The 20,904-nt window shown below is 38.2% G+C and overlaps 1 protein-coding gene and 1 long non-coding RNA gene across 3 annotated transcripts in view; one reads left to right on the forward strand and one right to left on the reverse strand.

Annotated features, from left to right (window-relative positions):
• The window catches only part of ubl3a (ubiquitin-like 3a), a 32,611-nt gene extending 26,036 nt beyond the window's left edge, over positions 1-6,575 (reverse strand). The window contains exon 1 of one of the 2 annotated variants that reach the window (XM_066699698.1): positions 6,292-6,575. Coding sequence is in view for 1 of the 2 variants with exons in the window: in XM_066699697.1 (XP_066555794.1) it covers positions 5,926-5,952 (27 nt within the window). In the remaining variant the exon portion in view is untranslated. Of the gene's footprint in view, positions 1-5,925; positions 6,241-6,291 lie in introns of those variants that run through there. The other variant, XM_066699697.1, reaches the window with a different exon arrangement.
• Positions 6,576-8,271: 1,696 nt separating this feature from the next.
• On the forward strand, positions 8,272-10,894 carry LOC136746864 (uncharacterized). The gene is made up of 2 exons (XR_010816426.1): positions 8,272-8,332; positions 8,739-10,894. It is a non-coding gene; the product is annotated as an uncharacterized LOC136746864 (long non-coding RNA).
• Positions 10,895-20,904: the final 10,010 nt, after the last annotated feature.

Genomic DNA, 20,904 nt, shown 5'->3' on the forward strand with positions numbered 1-20,904 from the left:
TATATATATATATATATATACACACACACACACATACACAACTGAATAAAATGGATTTTGAAAGACAAAAAAAAGTTAACTTGTAAAACTGTCCAGTATCTTTCATCTTTTTTTTTTTTTTATGAGAAATTATTAAGTCTGGGATGTGTGTGCCACTGTAGAACACAGCGACTTAAGAAACTCTTGTAAATTGTTCCCTGTTCAGCTGAAAGACTCCTTTATTGAGTGAAAGTCTGCCTTGCTTCCTCTTTCAGACCTTGTGGCCCAACGTCTAAAAAACAGCAGCTGTAACAGAAAAAACATGGCACAATTTATGCCGTCTAAAACATACTGCAACAAGGAAGTTCAGAAAATACACATGTAAGCATGGGCAGACATTTGAATATCCATGCATTTCATTTTCACCTTTTTAGTGAACTAGCTTGCTTATCAGCTTTCACCTTTAAAATCTGAAGCTGAACATGGAAAAGGCTTCTCGAATATGAATTCCCCGTGAAGCAGTTCTGAAGCTGGTGAGTTTTAATAGAAATGCTGTTCAAAAAAGACAAAAAACAGTTCAGTGATCATGTAGCTGTCAAGAAGAGTTTAGTCACCATGCAGTGGCTGGGGGTGAACCCCCGTTTTCTTCCAAGTCAAACCAATTCACACTACTGAAATGAGAACTCAGCATACTTGTCTTCTGTCATTTATTAAATCACTACTGGTTTTGGATTATTGTGGTGACATCTGTAGACACAAGGAGGTAAGCAATGGGCAGAGTGATGCAAAAGTTCCATCAAAATAAATTTCCTTGATATACATGTAGTAAAAAACAAAAAAATGGACCAATACACCCTGATTTTTCCGGTGATCTAAAAACACTTCTTACTTTGAACATCCACACAGCAATAATAGAAATAAGTCTTTCTAAATATGCTACCAGACAACTGCAGCAAGAAGAACCTAAATATAAATGACCATTCAGTGATGCCAAACGTGAGTAAGCACATCATGCAATGTTGTTTTTCTTGAACCAGAGAAAGAGAGTACACTGCTTTGTATTGTTTAGCCAGTGTAATGAAAAAATCATGACAGTTTAATCAAATATTCACAGTAGCCTACTGTATGGCATTGCATGCGAACAGAGGGAGTCTATGGACAAGTTTGTATTTTCCTAAATCACATTGGTTTTAATTAGTTCACATCTACAGAGATCTGACATCTTCATGGTTCTCCTAATGATGATTTTTACAAAAAGCAGAACAAGAAATGAAAGGAATAGATCAGTTGTCCGAACTTTAAACCCACGTTGGAACTTACTGGAACTAAAAGTTGCTCTACAGCTAAAGCTTGTTTTTGAATTTAGTTTTTTTTTTTTTTCATTAACACTGAGAAGTTTAAATGCTCAAAGAAAACCTACTTCCTTCATAGGTCTTCATATGTGCTAAACTAAAACTACAGACAATGTTTCTATACACCCAAACAAGAACTTAACACATTTGCTATAGAGGTCAAAGTGCTACAGGCTATTTAGAGTATATAAAAGTAATAACTAATGTGATTATACTCAGGTCAATAAATAACATTTCAGAATTTCAGAGACATTTATTAATATAATCTGTATTTTGCGGTTGTTGTTTTGCAAAAAGAAAACAAACTGCTGAAATTTGCCTTAGGTCAAAAATACATTAAACTGTACTGAAAGGAAGATCTATTTTGTACCATATACCACCAGTCTTTTCTGGCCTATTGAGTTATTGTTTTTCTATAACAATTAGATTTTAACAGCATTTCTTAGAACTGGAGTGATACTGTAACCAGTGAAAGAGCATCTTTACTAGACAATCTGCAGAAGTCTACAGTGTCCTGTTTCCACTAGTACATAGCTAATGTATGAGAGATCAAAAACAACCGGAAGCACAATCCTCCGCTTTGATATTTGTATTCATTGCAGTAGAGCTATTGACATTAAAGTGAAAGCATCAGATCTCCACAATCATGAATGACACAGGATTCCACTGCCTGTTTTGCAGGTGAAAGAGCAAGTTTAAATGCATTAATAATTGACGTTTGTAGAGTGTCTGGCATCAGACATACCAAGATCGTTAAGTATTGCACGTTAGCACTGAACTACTTTTTAATTTGTTAATATATGCCATATTAAGCCATTAAGCCGCATTCCAAGGCGTTAGCTTGTTGACCGTAAAATATCACTTTAAACCGTGAGATATTATTCCAGTCTGACTCAACATAGCCTTTGCCACAGATTGCCTTTCTTAATGAAAAAAAACTAACAATTATGTGCCAAATAATTACTCTGTGGGCCCGATTTTAAATGGTACACAGACATAAACCAACATATAGTCAATGAGGTTTAGCATTTGATTATTTTTCTAAATCCAGATTTATGTGGACAACAAATATACATGCTCACAATGCAGCCTAGGTCTATTCCTGTGCCACCCTTCCCTTCCCCAAAGTCCAACCCCACACAGCTGTTGTTGGGAGCCCACACTGATGTGCTGACTTTCTGATTCCTGCTTCCAACTCTAATGCTTTTTCAACAGTTTTAGCAAGGATTTAAAAAAAGGGGGGGGGGGGGGGGAAATAGTGACCTTCGAAACCTATGCTCCTTAACAGATTATTAACTGCTGCCTTAAATAAGGAAGTTTATTCAAATAAACAGTTTACCTTAATAAAATGTGCTTACTTAAATATTTAATATTGAATCATATACCTCCTGCTGAGGGCTTCGTTGGGCAAATGCAATGGTCAATTCTATTTCTGGACTTTTTAATATTTATTTTAAATACCTGAAACTTAAATTCAAAGTGAACGCCTAAGCCACTGTGGTTCAAGCATTTTAGCAATTTCAGACAAAAGCTGCCCAGGTCAGAGTTTGATGATTATCTTTTTGGAATCCTTATTAAGCATAAGCAACAAGTTATCCGTCCTATCCAACTCATGTACTGGTTTCAAGCTCATTACTTTTTCTCTCGTTACGAGATGCATTACTCCCTGAGAGCCATGCAGAAAATGAGAAATGAGGCAGAAAAGCAAGAAAAGTCAGCTAGGAAACTATGCCTGCTTTCCTGCCCTAAGGAGGAATATTTAAGTAGCAAAGCCAGGGTTGCTTTGACTGGGATGCATCCAAGCAAATAGTTCAGCCACTGCTTTCTTCTGTCCTCCTTTGAAAGCCACATTCCAAAATGCATTTTGTTTAGCCAGCCAATTCAAAGATAAACACCCAAGAATACTGAGGCTGTAACCTATCGTGTGAATTTCAATCCCAGAGCCCTCTCTGAAGTTTTAGCACTGTTACACAATACCAAAGCATAGTGAAGCCATATGGTTTGAATAAATCTTCCATTGCAAGTGTATTGGTAAATTAATAAGCACGTGATATTGGTGGTGGTGTCATAATTTCCAATTAATCACTTTCATTTACTAATTTTTAGACTGTAATATTTTCTAATCTTATAATAGAGAGTACAGAAGTCACACTTCACAATAGTAATTTGTTTTCCACTCTATTCACTTAGTTAGATAAAGGCCTACATAATTAACAAATTCCAAAGAACTAATTTACATGTGCCAATATGCAGCAGGAAGCCCCTTAATACAGGAAATTATTACTCAAGACAGCTGGAAGGGGCCAGTGACTAAACAATGATCAATGTCAAACGTTGGGTGAAACACTAGCACAGTGTTGTATGTCAGGAGGTACAGCGATATCCATCAAGCATCAGATATCAAGTATCACCCACAGAATCTGTCTCTGTCACCGCAGAACAGCAACGGAGACTGAGGAATCTTAAGGTCACAGATCAGGAGATGCGCAGTATAAGCCGATCACTGTGACCACGTTGGGGACATGAATTGCAGAGCATGTCCAAAAGATAAACAACCAAGGTATAAGAGTGAACCCACACGTAGGCCTATGTCAGTAAATTTCATGGAATAACAATGTAATATACATATTGCAGAACAGTACGCAAACTTATTGCCTTAATTTGTGACTGCTTAATTGAATCAACGAAAAAGAGTGCTTTGGGTGCCTTCTGATGCATTTCAGTACAACTGTCATATGTGAAAATACCTATCTGGATTAAAGAAGATTACTCACTAATGAAACTGTTCAATCCCATGTTCTGTATGTACTTTCGACTTAAAACCGTAAAATTAAACATCAATGCTATGAATACATCATTAAATTGAATTTCATTGGCATATTAAATCATCAGAAGCTAATAATAACTAGTTACAAAACATATCACAGGTGCCACTCCTGTTCACACAGTAGTTAAAGTGTTTATGAAAACAATGGTTGGTTATGTTGGGATTATGCATACTGTGATTAAGGCACACTACTCAGACTAGGGCCTAGACTAAATCAAAGCTTTAACCTACCTGATCAATACTTGTAACGGCCATATTTTTATGTATAAATCAGAAGCAAGTGTCTTCTGAAAATAAACTAAACCCCAATGGATTACAATTGTGGAATCTGTGACTCCCTTATAGGGAAAAGTCCTAGACCTAGATGACAAATTGAATAAATTGCAGGTTATTTATTAATTAAGGCTTATCTGTACCTTAGGGAAAACACTACAGTTGGGAACATCACATATAATGTAGAATGTTAACATTTATGTACTCATAATATACACAGCTCCAATGATCTGTAGGACCACTTTAATGGAAGTAATATTTCCAAAAAAACGATCCAACAGCAAGGAACAATAAAGTGCACATTAATATAAAACTAATGAATACAGCTACATTTCACAAACTGATCCAAATGTATAATCCACTGGATATTTAATGGTAGACTATGACAGGTGCAGCATATCAGATTGTGATGGAGGCCATGACACATTCAATGCACAGAAGATGAGCCATAAATGTCCATAAATGACTTTTAATTTAAGTCTGATTTAATAAGATGTGGAAAGTGTATAGTATATATACCCACTACACAAGTCTGAGAAATTACAACATTTTATCAAATCTAGTTAGAATTAAGCCAATAACCTTTTTGTCTCAGTAACAAACACATCCATGATGGGAAATCAGATGTCTGTACCGATTTCTATATTGTAATACCATGTCAGTCACATGTATTCTTTCTTGCATCAGTTAATTGGGATTAATTACACGAGTCTATAGACAATCTTACATAACAGAGGGGGGGGGGAGGTGTAAAGGTCACTGTGATAGTTAGCAGCAGCAGTAAGTGTCAAGGATCCCTTGCGTCTTAAATTATGATTCAGCCAGTCTGCTGTCAGTGGGAACCTCACAAAGTAGCGAGTCCCAATACCCAGAATGCAATACCCGTCCTGCAACGATCAATCAATCAATCAATCAGTCTTCTGTATAGCGCCTTTCGCATGGTAGTCATACAGCACTTTAAAGATTGCTAATCAGAGAAACAAAACATACACACATAAATAAACCATAAACAACAAATACAATAAAATAAACCAGCAGGCAAGGGGGTGGGGGGAGAAAAACAATGATCTCCCTCATAATGATCAATTTCACACCTTGCTTGAAATGAATTGATCACCTGACAGTATAATCCCGAGCAGAAACAGCAGGGAAGCGAAGTGCTGCGCCAGAGCCAAATGTCACAAAAAGACCTGTTTTGTGAAAGTATGACATGCGATCCATGTCCGTCTCATCCAGGTACTTCCCTGGATCGATCTGTTCAATCCTAAAATAATATTTTCACATCACAACTGTTTTATATTCAGATACAATTATTAACAACTCGATCTTGTCTGCAATGTATACGACATCACATTGCATCGCATCGTCGACGGTTAGGCTGATGTGTATTATATACTAAAATAAAGTGGATATTTGAGATCACCAAAGACATACAAAGCAATAGACATGCGAAGGCTAAAGGATCAGCATCAGAAACAAATGGACATGTCTCACCATATCAGCTGGGAAACTGCTTGACATCTTTGACTGTTATCCTTTCGTGCTTGACCTTCCAGGAGAAAACGTCAATCTGTTTTTTTTTCTTTATCTTTTTCAATATACACTTGCACAACAACTTGACAATCAGGTTGATCAAAAATGCCAGTGATCAGACCGGTTGATACTCCTCCGTCAGTGCCAGAGAGGTACACGATCACTACTGGAAATGTTTTCCTGCATTATTGTGCTCGACTTCTTTGGAAACTACAATCCCCCCAATTGAAAATACTGTATCCTCAATTCGTTTGGAAGGTCCCCCACCCACCCCCCCCAAAAAAAAAGTATTTAAAAAAATGAATATAAAAAAAAAAAGGTGCTTACGCCATAAGAAAACGATTTTTTGAATATCCAGGAAATCAATGGTTTCCCAGCAGTAAAGTTGCTAGTGAGGCACGCAGCGGCCCGTGTGTGTTAGCTGTGGCGGCGCTCCCGGTGCCTCAGTGCCATCCCGCTGCAAAACCCTGTGTTTCTCATTTATTTCACCATTTACATCCGCGTCCCTCTTCTGCTCCGTCCTGCTGTCATCCTGCCTCAAACAAACATGGCGGCGGCGCACAGGCAAAAAAACCTCCACGGGGAAACCATAGTTAGGTTAAAAAAAAGAAAAAAAAACGACCATTATGTCATTTGGTATGTAAATCCACAGGCCTCGTCACAGGGAGGGGAGCGGGGCTGCGTCCGGCCTCGGTGCGGGGGAGCGGTGCGCACCTAAGAAGCCCCAGCAATTTATATGAACGTTTTATATTGAATATATATATGTGTGTGTGTGTGTGTGTGTGTGCATGCAGAATAGCAGAATACATTATCAGTAAAGCCCAGCATTCTTCAGCATCTTTATACTGTTATATTGAATATATAATGTGTGTGTGTGCATTGTAATGTCTTTATTATTGGCTGCAAATGTGTTACACAAAAACATTACACATAGTTTGAGATATCATTCTGCTATCTTAAAACATTGTTAGTTGGTGTGTGTGTTTGTGTTGTGTTGGTTTTAAGGGTTGTGTTCATGTGTTGCATTTGGCTCGGCAGATTTTTCCTGGGCTTTAGTGAGTGTATGGCACGTTTTGCTTTCCTGCTGGTATAAAGAAGGGTATGGAGTAGTTTTGCACAGGAAACATTTTATCAATGCCTCAGTATACGTTATATTCTGAAAAATAAAGATCTGAGATGTCACTGTTTTACCTCAAATTACCATTCACATTTTCTATCACTAAGCTTCTGTTTTCTAAGCTGCAAGCTTATTACAATGATTACTCCAGGCTTTCATGTGGATTCCTCAAAAAGTGACAAAAGACTACTAGCTGTACTACAAAGACTTTTTTTATCTATATTTTTTGTAAAAACTAGGTGAGCCTCAATTTCTTTCTTCCCTTTATATATCACAATCCATTTTGCACATTATTAAGTATTGCACAGAGCTCCGTCTCAAATGCTTTGCAATGTGGAAAACAAAATCAGATTCCACACAAAGAAAAAGAGGATGTATTGAATTGTCTGTGACTTGCAGAAAAGCATTTCCCAGCATGAGAAGTTAAATTACAGCATTTAAAGCTACCACACGTAGGTCCTATTTCCCCATTTTCTGTTTCTGTTAAATATAGTAAGTCATACAGTGAGACATTATCAAAAAGATAAATTTGTAAATCTTGTTCTGATATTTTTCTGCTTTCCACAATATTATGTGCCAGCTGATATTATACAAATATAAAGTAGGTATGTGCCATGTCTTAAGAGGTAACATAATAGAGAGAGAACTGTGTTTTCAATCTCATTCAAATTGGAAAAGGTTTATCTATAGGTTATGGTTCTAGTTGTTTCCCTCAAATTGCAGTCCTAATAAAACACAATATTACATTCCCTAAAGGAAACAAATACATACATACATTACTTATATAAACAAAGACTTTTCATGGATTAATTTAAAGCTTTTAAAACCATGAATTACCACATGGAAATCTACTATTGAATTGCCAAAGCGACCAAAGTGAGGTAAAAATAAATAATTAAGCACATCAATTAATATGTTGAGGAAACTAAGAACATTTTGTCACTGGCAGAACATCAGGATTTAATTCATTGGGATGCTTTCCTTTTTTTAATGTGTTGGACCTTCATCAGGTCTGGCTGAGATGGTGGTGGAAACAGATTATGTGTTTATTAAGTACACAATAATTGACTAGCAGATTGTGGTTATCAGGGGAATATTTTGCATGTGACCAGCTTTGATAATCAAGGAATTGCGTAAATCACTTAATCTGGATGTACACACTGCACTGGTTGCCTGCAAATTCCACTTGGCTTTAACACAGTCAGTAAATACACAAGCTCCAATCCTCTTCCTGTTTCCTGTAAGGTAATTGTAAGTGCCTTTATTTATGTATTGGTTTATTTCTTTGTTTATTTATGTGTGTATGTATGTTTCGTTACTTGTGTGGCTTTGTTTCATGATAACAAACAATCACACCATAACATATAATTATTCATTGTGGGGTACAGTTTGAAGGGAGACCAACTGAACTCTATTTTATAGAATAAAAAACAAGATCTTTACGCAGCTGTAGCAGAGTTGTTATAAGTAGGTATTGCTACAGAAAGTTACTCTTGATCAAAACAAAAACAATAATTTATATGATTATTTGTACATTAATCTGTCCCAGACTCTGGGTGCTATGGCAAGTTGAAAATTAGAACATTTCTGCTTTATGGTCTAATATTAATATTAATATTAATATTCTAAATACCCTTTGTATTTTCATTTATTTTAGTTTATTTCCTTGTGGATTTGTTCCATTTTCCCAAATACCTGTTCCTTTCTCACAGTCTTCCAAGGTCAGTTCTTTTTTTTTGAGGCTGACTAGTCGTCGTTGTGGAAAACTCAAGACCACTGTCCAGTAAAAGACAACAAACGAGCTGAGTTACCACATTGCTAACCAAACACAAATATAATGCAATAGTGCTGGTCACCAAATGCCAAAGCTGCACAATGCTTTGGTGAAATGCTATGTAGAAAGCTGATTAGTTTGAGGCCTTGACGCTGCCAAAGGGACACTAGGCTCAGGGGAAGAGTCTGGAGAAAAAGACAATCACTGCTCAGTTAGAGGATAGTGAGGTTTGGAGGGTAATATAAAGAGACTAGACATTTGACTAAAATAGCTTCAAAGAAATTAGACTGAGGCCTTTAAAATTCTAAAGGGGATCATAAAGTCTGGCCCAGTTCCTCTTTGAAACTGAACAACCTCTGGGTATGTGGGGGGAATTGAATGGACAGTGGACGTGGAAAGAAAAGGGCACAGTGGAAGCATGATGTCTGGGAGAAATTCATTCTGTAGCTGCAAATATTAAAATCCCTCAATAAGTGACATGATGGAGTTTTGGAATCTGTTTGTTTCCTAGCAATAATGGGCAAAATGAACCATTTTATCTTATGTTTTCACATCGTATGCAGTAATGTATACAAATGGCCAGCTGTGTTTGAAGCTTTGAATAACATATGATATGGGGAAAGAAATGTAACAGTATAATTTTTGTCATTAACAATGGTGTCACCGAAAAGATAATAATCACCTTGTGAAGAAAGATTACTATAATCCGGCACTGAAATAAAAGTACTCAACGTTTTAATTGCTACCATGTGCTGAGCTAATTATTAACAGTTTTAAACTGCAGCTATTATTTCAGTGAATCTTGAATGGACCTTGATCTTGTTTTTGAAGTTGTTGTTTTTTCTTTTTTCTAGAACCATCTTTGCTTGTTGGTGTTTTCCAATGCTTCTTCAAATCAAAGCCTGCACCTTAACCTGCCTCATTAAATGTTCTGTGTCGTAATTATCTGCATGATCAAGTCATCTTTTTAACTCCTTAGAATCCGGTCAAAAGTGTTCTATAAAAAAATAAAAAAATAAAGATTGCAAAATTACCCCTATTATTGTCCCAATCTTTCTGTAGCATTTCTGAGGCAAACAATGCTTTCTCTCAATCATAAAAAATGTACATGTACAATGTACAATATATTTTAATCAGTTACTAAACATTAATGGAGAAAAGTCATAATAAGGTTCCACTGGCATTTTTTTACTATCTACTAGCTTCTTTAGCACCTTATCAACAAAACGGAACACATGTTTACTCACTGCTTCTGAATATAGTCTAAATGTATAAAATTCATGTTTTTGTTTACTTGAGCTAAATATCTGTCTTTACTTGGGTTAAAAGTGCCAGCCAGCCTGTCGGTCATATGGCAGACAGATCCTTGACTTGTTTAGATGCACTAATAGAGCATCTGCTTTTAGGATTTTGGATTCCCAATTCAGTTCACACTGTCTGCCTTCAATGCAGCGTTCAACACACAGAAAGCTCTGTTGAGTCATTCTGTAGCTTATGTTTTGTCAACATACTAGCTCTGCATTAATTTGGATTCATGTGAAATGCCTATCACCCTCCAAAACATCACGACTGGAACAATATCATTTCTGAGAAGAGGTGTAGGAGGAAATCAACACCAGCATAAAGAGGCTCTTAATGCCATGTTTTCACAAAAACAAGCGTGGTGCGTGTTTCTATTTTAGTCTACTGTTTTCCTGGAGTTGATGTGTGTTAAAGAATGTACTGTTTGCCCACTATCTGTGGTGTAATGCTGACTCTTGCCAGTATTAGTCATTTTTTTCATTACATCTTGTTTCACACTCTTTTCCTGTTTTTGTTTCTTCTTTTTTTTTGTGGCCATATTTGTGTGTTGTTTGGGAGGGGGTTTCATATTTACTTCTTATAAGTGCCTTCCTACCTTTCAAATATGCATTCTTTCACCCTGCTGGATTATATTCTTGTGCTCTGTGCTGTATTGTGTGTTTTGGTATTTTTAACCTTGAAACATATTCCCTGAAGAGTTACCTCCCTTTCAACATTAAAGCAACAGCTTATTATGACCTGTGCGGATGTGATCACTGTGGGATTTGCTGTTGTCATTTACCTCTGCTCACAAGGTTGTTTTCCATGCACAAACTTTAAATATATCTTCAGAGATAGTTTCACAATGGGGCATATCAAAGTTTGTCATACGTTTATAAAAGCTACACTTCCTGCCCCATTTTAGCAAGCATTGAGAATTGTTCAAAAATAAAACGATTCACGTGAACAATTAAATGACAAAAATGCAGCTGATACAACTGTTTATTTACCAAGCTGTCAAATATACATTTCTTTCAATTTTTTCCATTGTCCTTTTTTAAACTGGGCAGCATATACAGTGAGGGAAAAAAGTATTTTTCACTCATTAACATGCAAATCAATTTATAACTTTTTTGAAATGTGTTTTTCTGGATTTGTTTGTTGTTGTTCTGTCACTCACTGTTAAAATACACCTACCATTAAATTATAGACTGATCATTTCTTTGTCAGTGGGCAAACGTACAAAATCAGCAGGGGATCAAATACTTTTTTCCCCCACTGTATATACTCATTTTGGTTTTGTTCTTTTATAGGTTTAAGTTTATATAATAAGAGGCATCACCTGTGGCATTTTATGCTGGTAAACCTATTTACAGAAATATAACCAAATATATATCAATAACTTAAACGTCTTTAAAGCCAAATGTAACCATATTACAGGACACTCACTTAAGGACCAGCTGGTGCACTAATGTGCAAGTACACCACAGTCGCAGGAATGAATGGGCCTACTTTCTCTATTAAGGTACTCGATTTTCATTCTGAAAAGGCCTGGAAACAAGACACTGTAACTAAAGCCTTGAAAACCTGCTCCAGAACTCAGGCTGGAATGGAAATTCTTCCACCGAAGCAGCCCCTGGGTCTGCCAAGCATTCTGCAATCAAGAGGCATATGGCACAGGCTGCCAGTCTGACAGAAGCTAAAAGGGAGGAAAGCAATGCCTTGTAAAATAGGCTGATTTAGCGGCCTCAGATGATCCTGGGCATTGACAAAAATAGGCTCCTGTGGGACCTGTTCCATACTGATAAGTCAGACTCAACAGCCAGCAGCAGATGTACAAGATGACTAAGCCTGCCTCCCAACTTTAGAACAAATTGTATCACGGCCCATATGTCTACACACGACAGGCTGAACAAGTATCATTTATGACTTAATCTGATGCCTTGTTCTCGAGGTGGCTGTTTGTATAGCTAAACCAGGGTAACACAGCCCTGCTTGTCAATACATATAATCCTTAGGATTAAAAGAGTGTGATGTCTGATGCAGGCAGTGAAAAGTGAAAAGCCTTCCAAGACAATACAATTCACTCTCCAATTGTTTGACCATTGATATAATAGAGATTCTCCCCCTTTATTTGAATTGTTATTATAGTGACACTATAACATTGAGAGAAAAGACAATCCACGTTTGTTGTTATGGGCTGTGGGAGTACAGTTCACAGGAAGTCTGTTTTGGCCCATATAAGCCTCCTTGACGTGTTCTTGAAAGGTCTTGAACAGTCTTCAAGAAAAACAATGCTGTGTTTTCTGTACCAGAAGAGACATCTTATCTAGTGATAAGCTAGGGAGATCAATATTTTGACTGAAGTCTTAGATACAAATGTGAATTTACCTCCTGCTGCTGAAATCTTCGGGCTGGTCCAAACTTGAACAATTCACGGAAATAAACACTGACATAATACAAGAAAGAAAAAGGAAAAGAAAAACATATAATCACCAGCACCAAACTAATCTGCAGCAATCCACAGCTGTAACCTAGTAACAGAAACACACACTGGCACAGAAGTTATTCAATACTAAAGCAGGTAAGTTTGCGTCTGCTGTACTCGTTTCCTGCAGGAAAGTACCATGTGATAAACCACATGGCCGAGCTTGAATTATCTTCTATTATTTGATTTCTAGGTTGCAGGCTTGTGTCGTATCTTGCTTTTAATAAATACCCTATCTTTACCAGCATAGTTTACTTCTGTCTTGGGAGTGTTCTCACTCTGCAAAAACTTTAGGCAGATAAGTAAAGAATGAGAGTTTCATGCTTCTCACTTTTCTTGTTATCTCTCTGAAAAGATTTTTTACCTCCCAATTTACCTCCCAAATAATGTGACACAGGTTAGCTAAAGCCACAGTATTTTACACAGACAATGTAAACCTTGGGTTGAACCACGAAGGAAAATACAACCTTACAGCAGCATGTACAATGCAGGCTAGAAGACAACCAGGCCTACTATTTAGATCTCTGAGAAAAGAGAATGTAATAAAACAATCTTAAATGGAAGTTTTGGGATAGATTAAAGCTGTATTATGGTGCTTGATGAATTTGGCACAAAGGCCTTTAACATGCTGTGCCATTTCATTGCTGCAAAATCTTTTCCCTGTGCATCAATTTGATAAGACAGCCTTCTCTCCTGTCTTTAATCAGACCACTGAAGAATATTTCTGGGGCCGCTTAAAGGCAAAGTTTAATACTATTCGTATTCCCAAAATTACAGCGTCAGTTGGAATACATCTCATTATGTGCCTTCTGTCTCATTTTGTTCCTCCTATCTGGTGCTGACTTGGTCCGTTTCATGTGTTAATCTGATCCCCCAGCGTTCACAGTGGAATCCGAAAGTGGGGGGGGGGGGATGCTGCAGTATTATCAAAAAAGCCTCTGACGGCCTTAGTCATGCCAATACAGAGACATACAGGATGAGGTTTGACTTACAGGTGCTTGTGTTGATAAGGCTGTTTTTGGTGGTTGTTGTTTTTTAAGTGAAGCACATTTGGCAAGAAATGGCGTCCTAAGCCTTGTTGCTATGGTGGTTCAAACAAGAAGGATAAATGCAGCACCAGACATGCCATTGAGGGTAACTTAAGACCCACAACTGGATCAGGTGTGGTTTTAAATTTGGTCCGCGGATGTATTAGTGTAAAGACAGCATTTATTGTATTTATATGACCTAGGCCCGGGAACTGCGGAGTCATGCAGTAATCAGTGGCATCAGTCAATAATTATTGCTTTCATTGTACCACAGTGATGACAGCAGGTCACAATGACACATGTTTCTGAGGGTCAACAGAATCTGTGGACAAACACTGGTGAGACTTATTCTAATCATGACTGACATGTTTTAATTATAGGTTAAAATAAGAACTGGGTGTCATTCCCTAGCGTATTAATTGTTGCCTATTATACTAATGCTTTGTAACAGATAACAGGTATGGGGGAAAATGTCTGTGTCTGGTGTTTTCTAATGGGAAAAGGTGTCATATCCTAGCATCTGTAAACTAGAATGATGCTTGGTTCCATTTTGTGACACATTTCAACAGAGTGTGGCATTTCATTGTAACTCGTTTTACTCCAGCTCACATTTCTGGCACACAAAAGAACCAACCAAGCAATCGTCATTGAAAACAAAACTAAATATTCATTTTATTTCCCCTTAAAAAAAAAAAGAAACACAAAAGAAAACGGATTGATCAGGTCTATGCATACTACACTGTTTTGCTCAGAGCTGACATTTTTACAAGCCCTCACCATTGTATAATAGTGACACCTGCTGAAAACTAAAGTAATTGCAAGAACTCTACACAGGGCTCCTACAAAATCTGCAATTACATTCCTGAGAGGACCGGCCTCAATTATTGTAACAGCATCAACCTAATGCATAATAAAGAGAATACCTGCTTCTCTCTGTGCTTTTCAGCAGCACACAGGAGTCATTTAAATGGGTCAGGGGTAAACAGGAAACAGCCTGCATCTCAGAATATTTCTTCCAGCTCACTCCTTCTGTCAGCGCAGAGTGTGTACACATTTTCTAATTCAATGGGCAAATTTGCAATGTCCTCAAAAACGGCGGCATAGTCCTGAAAGTGGAGGCCTAAATTCAGCAAGCTTTCCCAGTGCTGAGCAGCCCCTTCAGGAGAAGAAGAGTCAACTCTCCTGTCAACGTCATAGCTGGTGAATGGATAGTCAGGACTGGAGGTCTTTCTGCTCTCTTCCTGTCTGATGTGGTAGTCAGCCAGGGCACTGTGGACAGCCTGCTGCTTGTTGGTGAAGGAATGCTCCCTCTCGTACTCATACTCTGAGCAGGTAAAGGAGCTGTGGCTCTCGCTTTCCGAGGAGCTCTCTGGCATCTTGGCTGGCGCTGCATATACACGCTGCGGAGGATGACACCTTACCTTCAACTGCCCTTGTAGTGGAACAGAGGCTTGAGGTGCATTCAGTTTCTTCACCTCCTCTACAGACAAACCCAGAGGAGGCCCGATTGCCTCTGGTAAATGTGTCCTCCTTGCTAATGCCTTGGAGAGAAAAGGTAGCTCTAAATCTAGTCCTGATTCATAATCCACTTTGCTGAATTCACCTCTTTCAGCTGGTCTTAAATTGCCTGTGCCCTCGGGGACAAGATGTGAGGAGTAAGTTTGCAGCCCCGAGAAGAAACTTTGTTCTTTGCATTCCTTGGCAGACATTTTAGTAAGCTGCTGAGATTCAGGATTGGGCAACTCCCTCTGCACTCTAACCTGTGCTCCCATCGCATAGCATGTTGAGTTGTGTTTGGGGGTGTGTCTAAGGTGAAAAGCATCTGATTCGTATAGGATATCACTACTGGTGCTCTCTATTTCGTAGTATTCAAGGTCAGGGTCTATAAGGCCATGGTACAGACCAGGCTGCCCTGTACTGATGCTGTGCTCTGTTGTGTGCCTCTGTGTCTCTGCCTTGATAACGTCTGGCTGTTTATCTTTACGATCAGGGACGTCCAGCACAGACGCATCTGCGCTGTCGTCACAAAAAGCTTTGTTATCAGCACCTTGTTTTCCTTTTTGCAGCGATTTGGATTCCTGGCTCCGCTTAATGCAACACACAGCCTGTGCCCGAAACAGCACAATCACCAAAAACATCAGCACCAGACAGGCCGGGACCACAATGGCTGTTATCCACAAAGGCGCTCTGGCTTCCGTTTCATGACAAGCGGCACGGTTCTCGAACGAGGATGAGCACAGTTCACACAGGACACCGGTGAAATTCAATACACAGCTACAGGTCACGCTGCCCCCAGCAAGGATGTTGCAGGTGCCTCCATTCATGCAGGGCTGGGTCAGGCATGACGATGGGGTTGCCTGTTCGGAGCACAGGGGGGTCACACAAAGACTGGCAGAAACACACCCAGCTTGGACTAAAGGGTGACTGGGTCGTGCTTCCACCACTTCATTAAATCCAGAGAAGGGTAACATGCGCCCATTGTATCTGAGATATGCGATACATCCCCTGAATCCTATGAAACAGAAAAAACAAATGTTTTTGCCAGGCAGGAACACATTTTTACCCACATTTGTGAACTCTTGAAACAGTCGCCGCTTCAGGTAAATTGCAGTTTTTCTTTTGAAGAAAAATCATTTTAATCTTTCACCCACTTCATTTAGCATACATAGAAGTCAAAGGGAAATAAAACTGATAAAATGAGTCAATATGAGCCTTCCCTTGTTCTTATGTTATCAATCTACAAGAACAGCTGGATCCAGAAGCAATAACGCAAGAGTATCCTTCGCTACCTAGCAATGCCAGCTAATTAAATCCCAGGGACTGTTTTCTCATTTGGAGAAAGTCAATGCCCCAGACTTTGTAAAGTTTTCTGCATGTCTGTCTGTCTGTCTTTGTCTGGCATTGTCTGTTCCCTTTTCCCCAATCCTTTGCCTCTGTCTATCCCTCCACCACATCACCTTTCACTTTAAAATACTTTTTAATACAATTGAATTATGCATTACAATTGTGTTAATCTTTTACTGACATTTGCTGTTTGCAGTTGTGTGCAATAGCCTTAGGTTTTTCCCAACTTCTATATTTAAAAATAAAATAACTGTCATCATCATAAGTCATTTGAGAGGGTGTGTGTGTGTGTGTGTGATCGGGCTGATACAAAATATTAAGAATCGACTGAGAAATTCACTTGAATATATTCTTATAAGGCCATCATCCTTGTCTTGATTTTGGTTTCCATGTTGTTTGGTGGGAAATCAGTTGCCTGAGGGCATGTTGAATACATACTCTTCAAGGCCACAGGGAAATCACGTGCAATATATCAGCATGGAGATCACAGGATAACACTGAACCCCCCTGACTCCTGTGGACCTTGGAGATGTTGTATCAGCAAAGTAATCCCATTTCCAATACAGACTCAGTGGACTCCCGAGGCTCCTCTAAATATTTTAGAAGCAAATCTGATATGAATACATCACAACCAATGTAATCCCCTATCAGTGTACGGCTATATAAATGTTAGAAATTTTGAGTTCGAGATCTGGGCTGTTTAACAGGGAATTTGTGAATTCACAGGAGGAAGAAACAAGTGCAGCTAATAACTGGAATTGGTTATACTTACATTATCAGCCCTTTTGTAATAAATCATGATTCTACAAATCATGTTTAAACCATATTTTGCTGTAAGAGCTGGACTAGAAGGCTGTCCATTGATGTATTGTTTTCAAAGAGCATACTTTAATACCTGCTACAGAATATGGTTTCTTATGACTGCAGAAATTATGGTGATTTTGAAAAACAAACACATGGTATTTTGTTGAATACCAATTATTATTGCTTTTTTAAAGTGCACATTTGCTATTAGCTTTCACTGTCTATTAGCCTTTACACCAAAAAGGTCTTTATAAATAATTAGAAACAGACACATAATAGATAGCATACAATATTGTAATGCATATATAAGCGATGCAAATGGCTACTGGCATCAGAGTTAGTAATGTGCCGTGTGTTTCTGAAAGTGGTGAAGCTGCACTAATACACCGTACACTTTCTTGATGGCATACATTAGTGTATATATTGATTATTATATAGGATTACAATTTATAACGGGAAAACAAAATGTGAAGGATATGAAATGACAGAATTCAAAATGAATTGAAACTGGACAGAGATAGGTGTATCAGTGTCCTTATAGCATGCCAAAGTACTTAATTCCTCTGTGAAAATTGTATTACAATATCTGTGCTGAGAGGAATGGTGTTATTCAAATATCTGTTTGTTTTTTATTGGGAAAAAAGGGGCAAGTTTAATATGGGGCAAATGTTTTTTGAATAGGTCCCATACTGCATTTTGCTTACCTGATTTGTGCAAAGGTCTCATCTCTCCTTGTGGTATTCCCCCTAGCAAAATCCTTTCCACATTAATACCAGTGAAGTCGTGGGTATGATTGGTTACAGTCAAGATAGGTTGTTTATCTAAGAAAATGTTAGTGAAGGCTTCATTTCTATGTAGTTGAATGAGGTGCCAGTCGCCATCAGAGAGCAAGGCTTCCTCCAAGATCCATTCCATATATACAGATGACCTGTCCTCTGAAACATAATGAAGTTTGCCATCTGTTATCTGCAAGTTAAAAGAAACAAAATCATCTCAGAACGGGATGACACTTTGATTCACATTTGCCACCTTGTCCTTCAATTCTGCAGCACTTTCAGACAGTACCGAATTCTTACATTTTCATGACAAAACCAATTAATTGACCAATGTGTTTTTAAGCCTACCACACAAAATAAATGGTGGTCTACATCAACTTTCAGCAGAATACTTTGCGTATTATACCCTTTTTGTGGATGTGATGTGTAATCCCCCTGTAACCCCCCCCAACAAAACAAAATAACATTTCCTTGGACTAAACAGAGTGTCTAAAATGATTCAGGTACCAGGCTGAATTGACACTGGCTTGGTCATAATCTATGTTGCTGTACCAGGGAATTCCATCTACTGACAATAATTAAATAACATTCACCTTCAGAGTTGTGAGGCCTTCAGTTCCTTGAATGTGGAGCAACATCCCCTGCTTCAGTGTGGACTTCATCTTGATTTCAATGCCTGTTGGATCTTGGGCCTTCACAACCCCTCTGCTGCTGCCATTGAGCAGCTCTCTCATTTGATGTTTTCTTCTGTGACTTTCTTTTATGACAAAATCAATGAATGCTTCTCCATTAAGCTGTAAAGCAGAGTCCTCTGAGATCTCTGTTCAATAAAGGGATTCAATATGACAATTACTAGGCCAGCTACAAGAATGCTGAGTTTAGCACTTGGCAAGAGATCCACTCATAAAGGATTGTAACACTGCCCTCCTTAAGGTGGTAAAGTGAAACATACACACGAGACATTCATTTCATACAAGCAGGCATCTCCTTAAGGGAAAATATTTTATGGATCATCTAAATGCATTCATATCAGTAATGTTTGTTCTAGTTCCAGACAGATTCCCTTGAGTGTGTTTAATGAATTACAGTACAGCTACATTAAGATGTCTACTAAATGAATGCAGCTGGGAGTCATTCTACAACAATATTTTAAATATATTCAAAAGAAAAGCACTTACCTGCGTCACAGTTTTCTCCAGTAAAACCATCCAGACATTGACAAAGATGAAAGGACCAGTGGTCGTGACACGTCCCCCCATTGAGACACACGTAGCTGCCACATGGCTGGCCTTTACGTGGACAACTGCAACAAACATTGGGGTATTGTTGACTAAAGAGAAGCTCAGGAAAGGGAGAGCCTAGACTGAAACGATTTCTCAATCTCATGGCACTTTATTTAAAACATATTGAATACATCATTGAAACTGAAGAAATACTGCCAACCTAGGCCATATTAAAATGAGAACCTACCCTGTATCTACCCTGTGCTGTTCCAAACCCTGAAAAGGAAACACTGAGACCAGTGCCACAATGCAGTCCTGCATTTAGTATAGTAAGATGACTTTACTTTGTTCTTCATTATTTGTATTGAATTAAATCAGTGTCTCCAATAAACCATTGTTCACCAGGTACACAAATATTAAGCCATTGCACACTGTGTTACTTTCTACCCCAGAAGTGAGTGTCAAGATGTCTTTGACAGCTTCTAACAAGCAATGGCAGAGTAAAGCTTTTAAGCTTGCAATTGATTGTGTACTCTGCACTCGTAATTGACAAGAAACGGTAAAATCACTAGGTAATGAACTAACATCCTGCTTATTGCGGTTTATCTCCCGACACATTACAAATAATCAAATGTGCTTCATTCATGTCCACATCAAGTGCTTTAATACTTTAATCGGAGGGCATTAATTCACTGGTGGGAATTCTTAAGCAGAATAGTAGATATGGCACACTTGTACCTGTCAAGCACATTGCGAGCTGCCAAGGATCGGAAAGGGTTTAAAGGAACACCATTTAGCCAGACATCCTTCACACATCCAATAAAGTCATCAGTCCTGACTTGACCTGGCCGTAGCAAAATGGGGTCGATAGACTTAATGCCGCCAAACATCATGTTATTGGAGCCCACATCCAATGTCCTATGATTGAAAAAAGCAAAGCTGTGAGTCAATAATCTAATAGACTTCAGCAGAGGTCAATAGTACTTCAGAACACAAAGCTGGTGACCTGGTGACATTCACTAAAGGCTGTTTTTTTAAAGGTTCCAATTAAAGAAATAAAGAAAGATATTGTTTCAATTTTTCAGCGATCAACCAATACAAATTGAATTAGTTCTTGCAAAGACAATACTGCCAATATTGTATTTAACTAACACAAGAAGATGAATGTGGTCTATAGCTGAACATTATTGGAAATTCTAGCATTATGATATCTCATAAAATATTGGCAACTTAGATGGTTTCCAGGAAAACAAAATATTTTTTAGCACATTTAAAAATGAATGTCCATATATTCACATTGATAGATTTTCTTATTACTTCATGTGCGCTGCACTTCAGTTGTACAACTCAAGGGTCTATCTTATCTGCATCGACAGCAATGAAAAAGGTTTGTCTGGACTATATAGCTGTCCTCATCAGTGCATTAATAACCACAAAATGTTCAAGCTGAGGTTTGCTCAAAATTCTCGGTTTCAAAGATGCAGCTACACATTTGTGTTGCCACCCTATGTCTGTCAGTAGGACAAATTCTGAGGTTGTTTTCATAAAGGCATCTCATTAAAACTGTGATGGTACCTCTCCACGCCAATTCCTTCGCTCCGTGAA

The sequence above is a fragment of the Amia ocellicauda genome, chromosome 3 (genome assembly GCF_036373705.1).
Source record: "Amia ocellicauda isolate fAmiCal2 chromosome 3, fAmiCal2.hap1, whole genome shotgun sequence".
Lineage (NCBI taxonomy): Eukaryota > Metazoa > Chordata > Actinopteri > Amiiformes > Amiidae > Amia > Amia ocellicauda.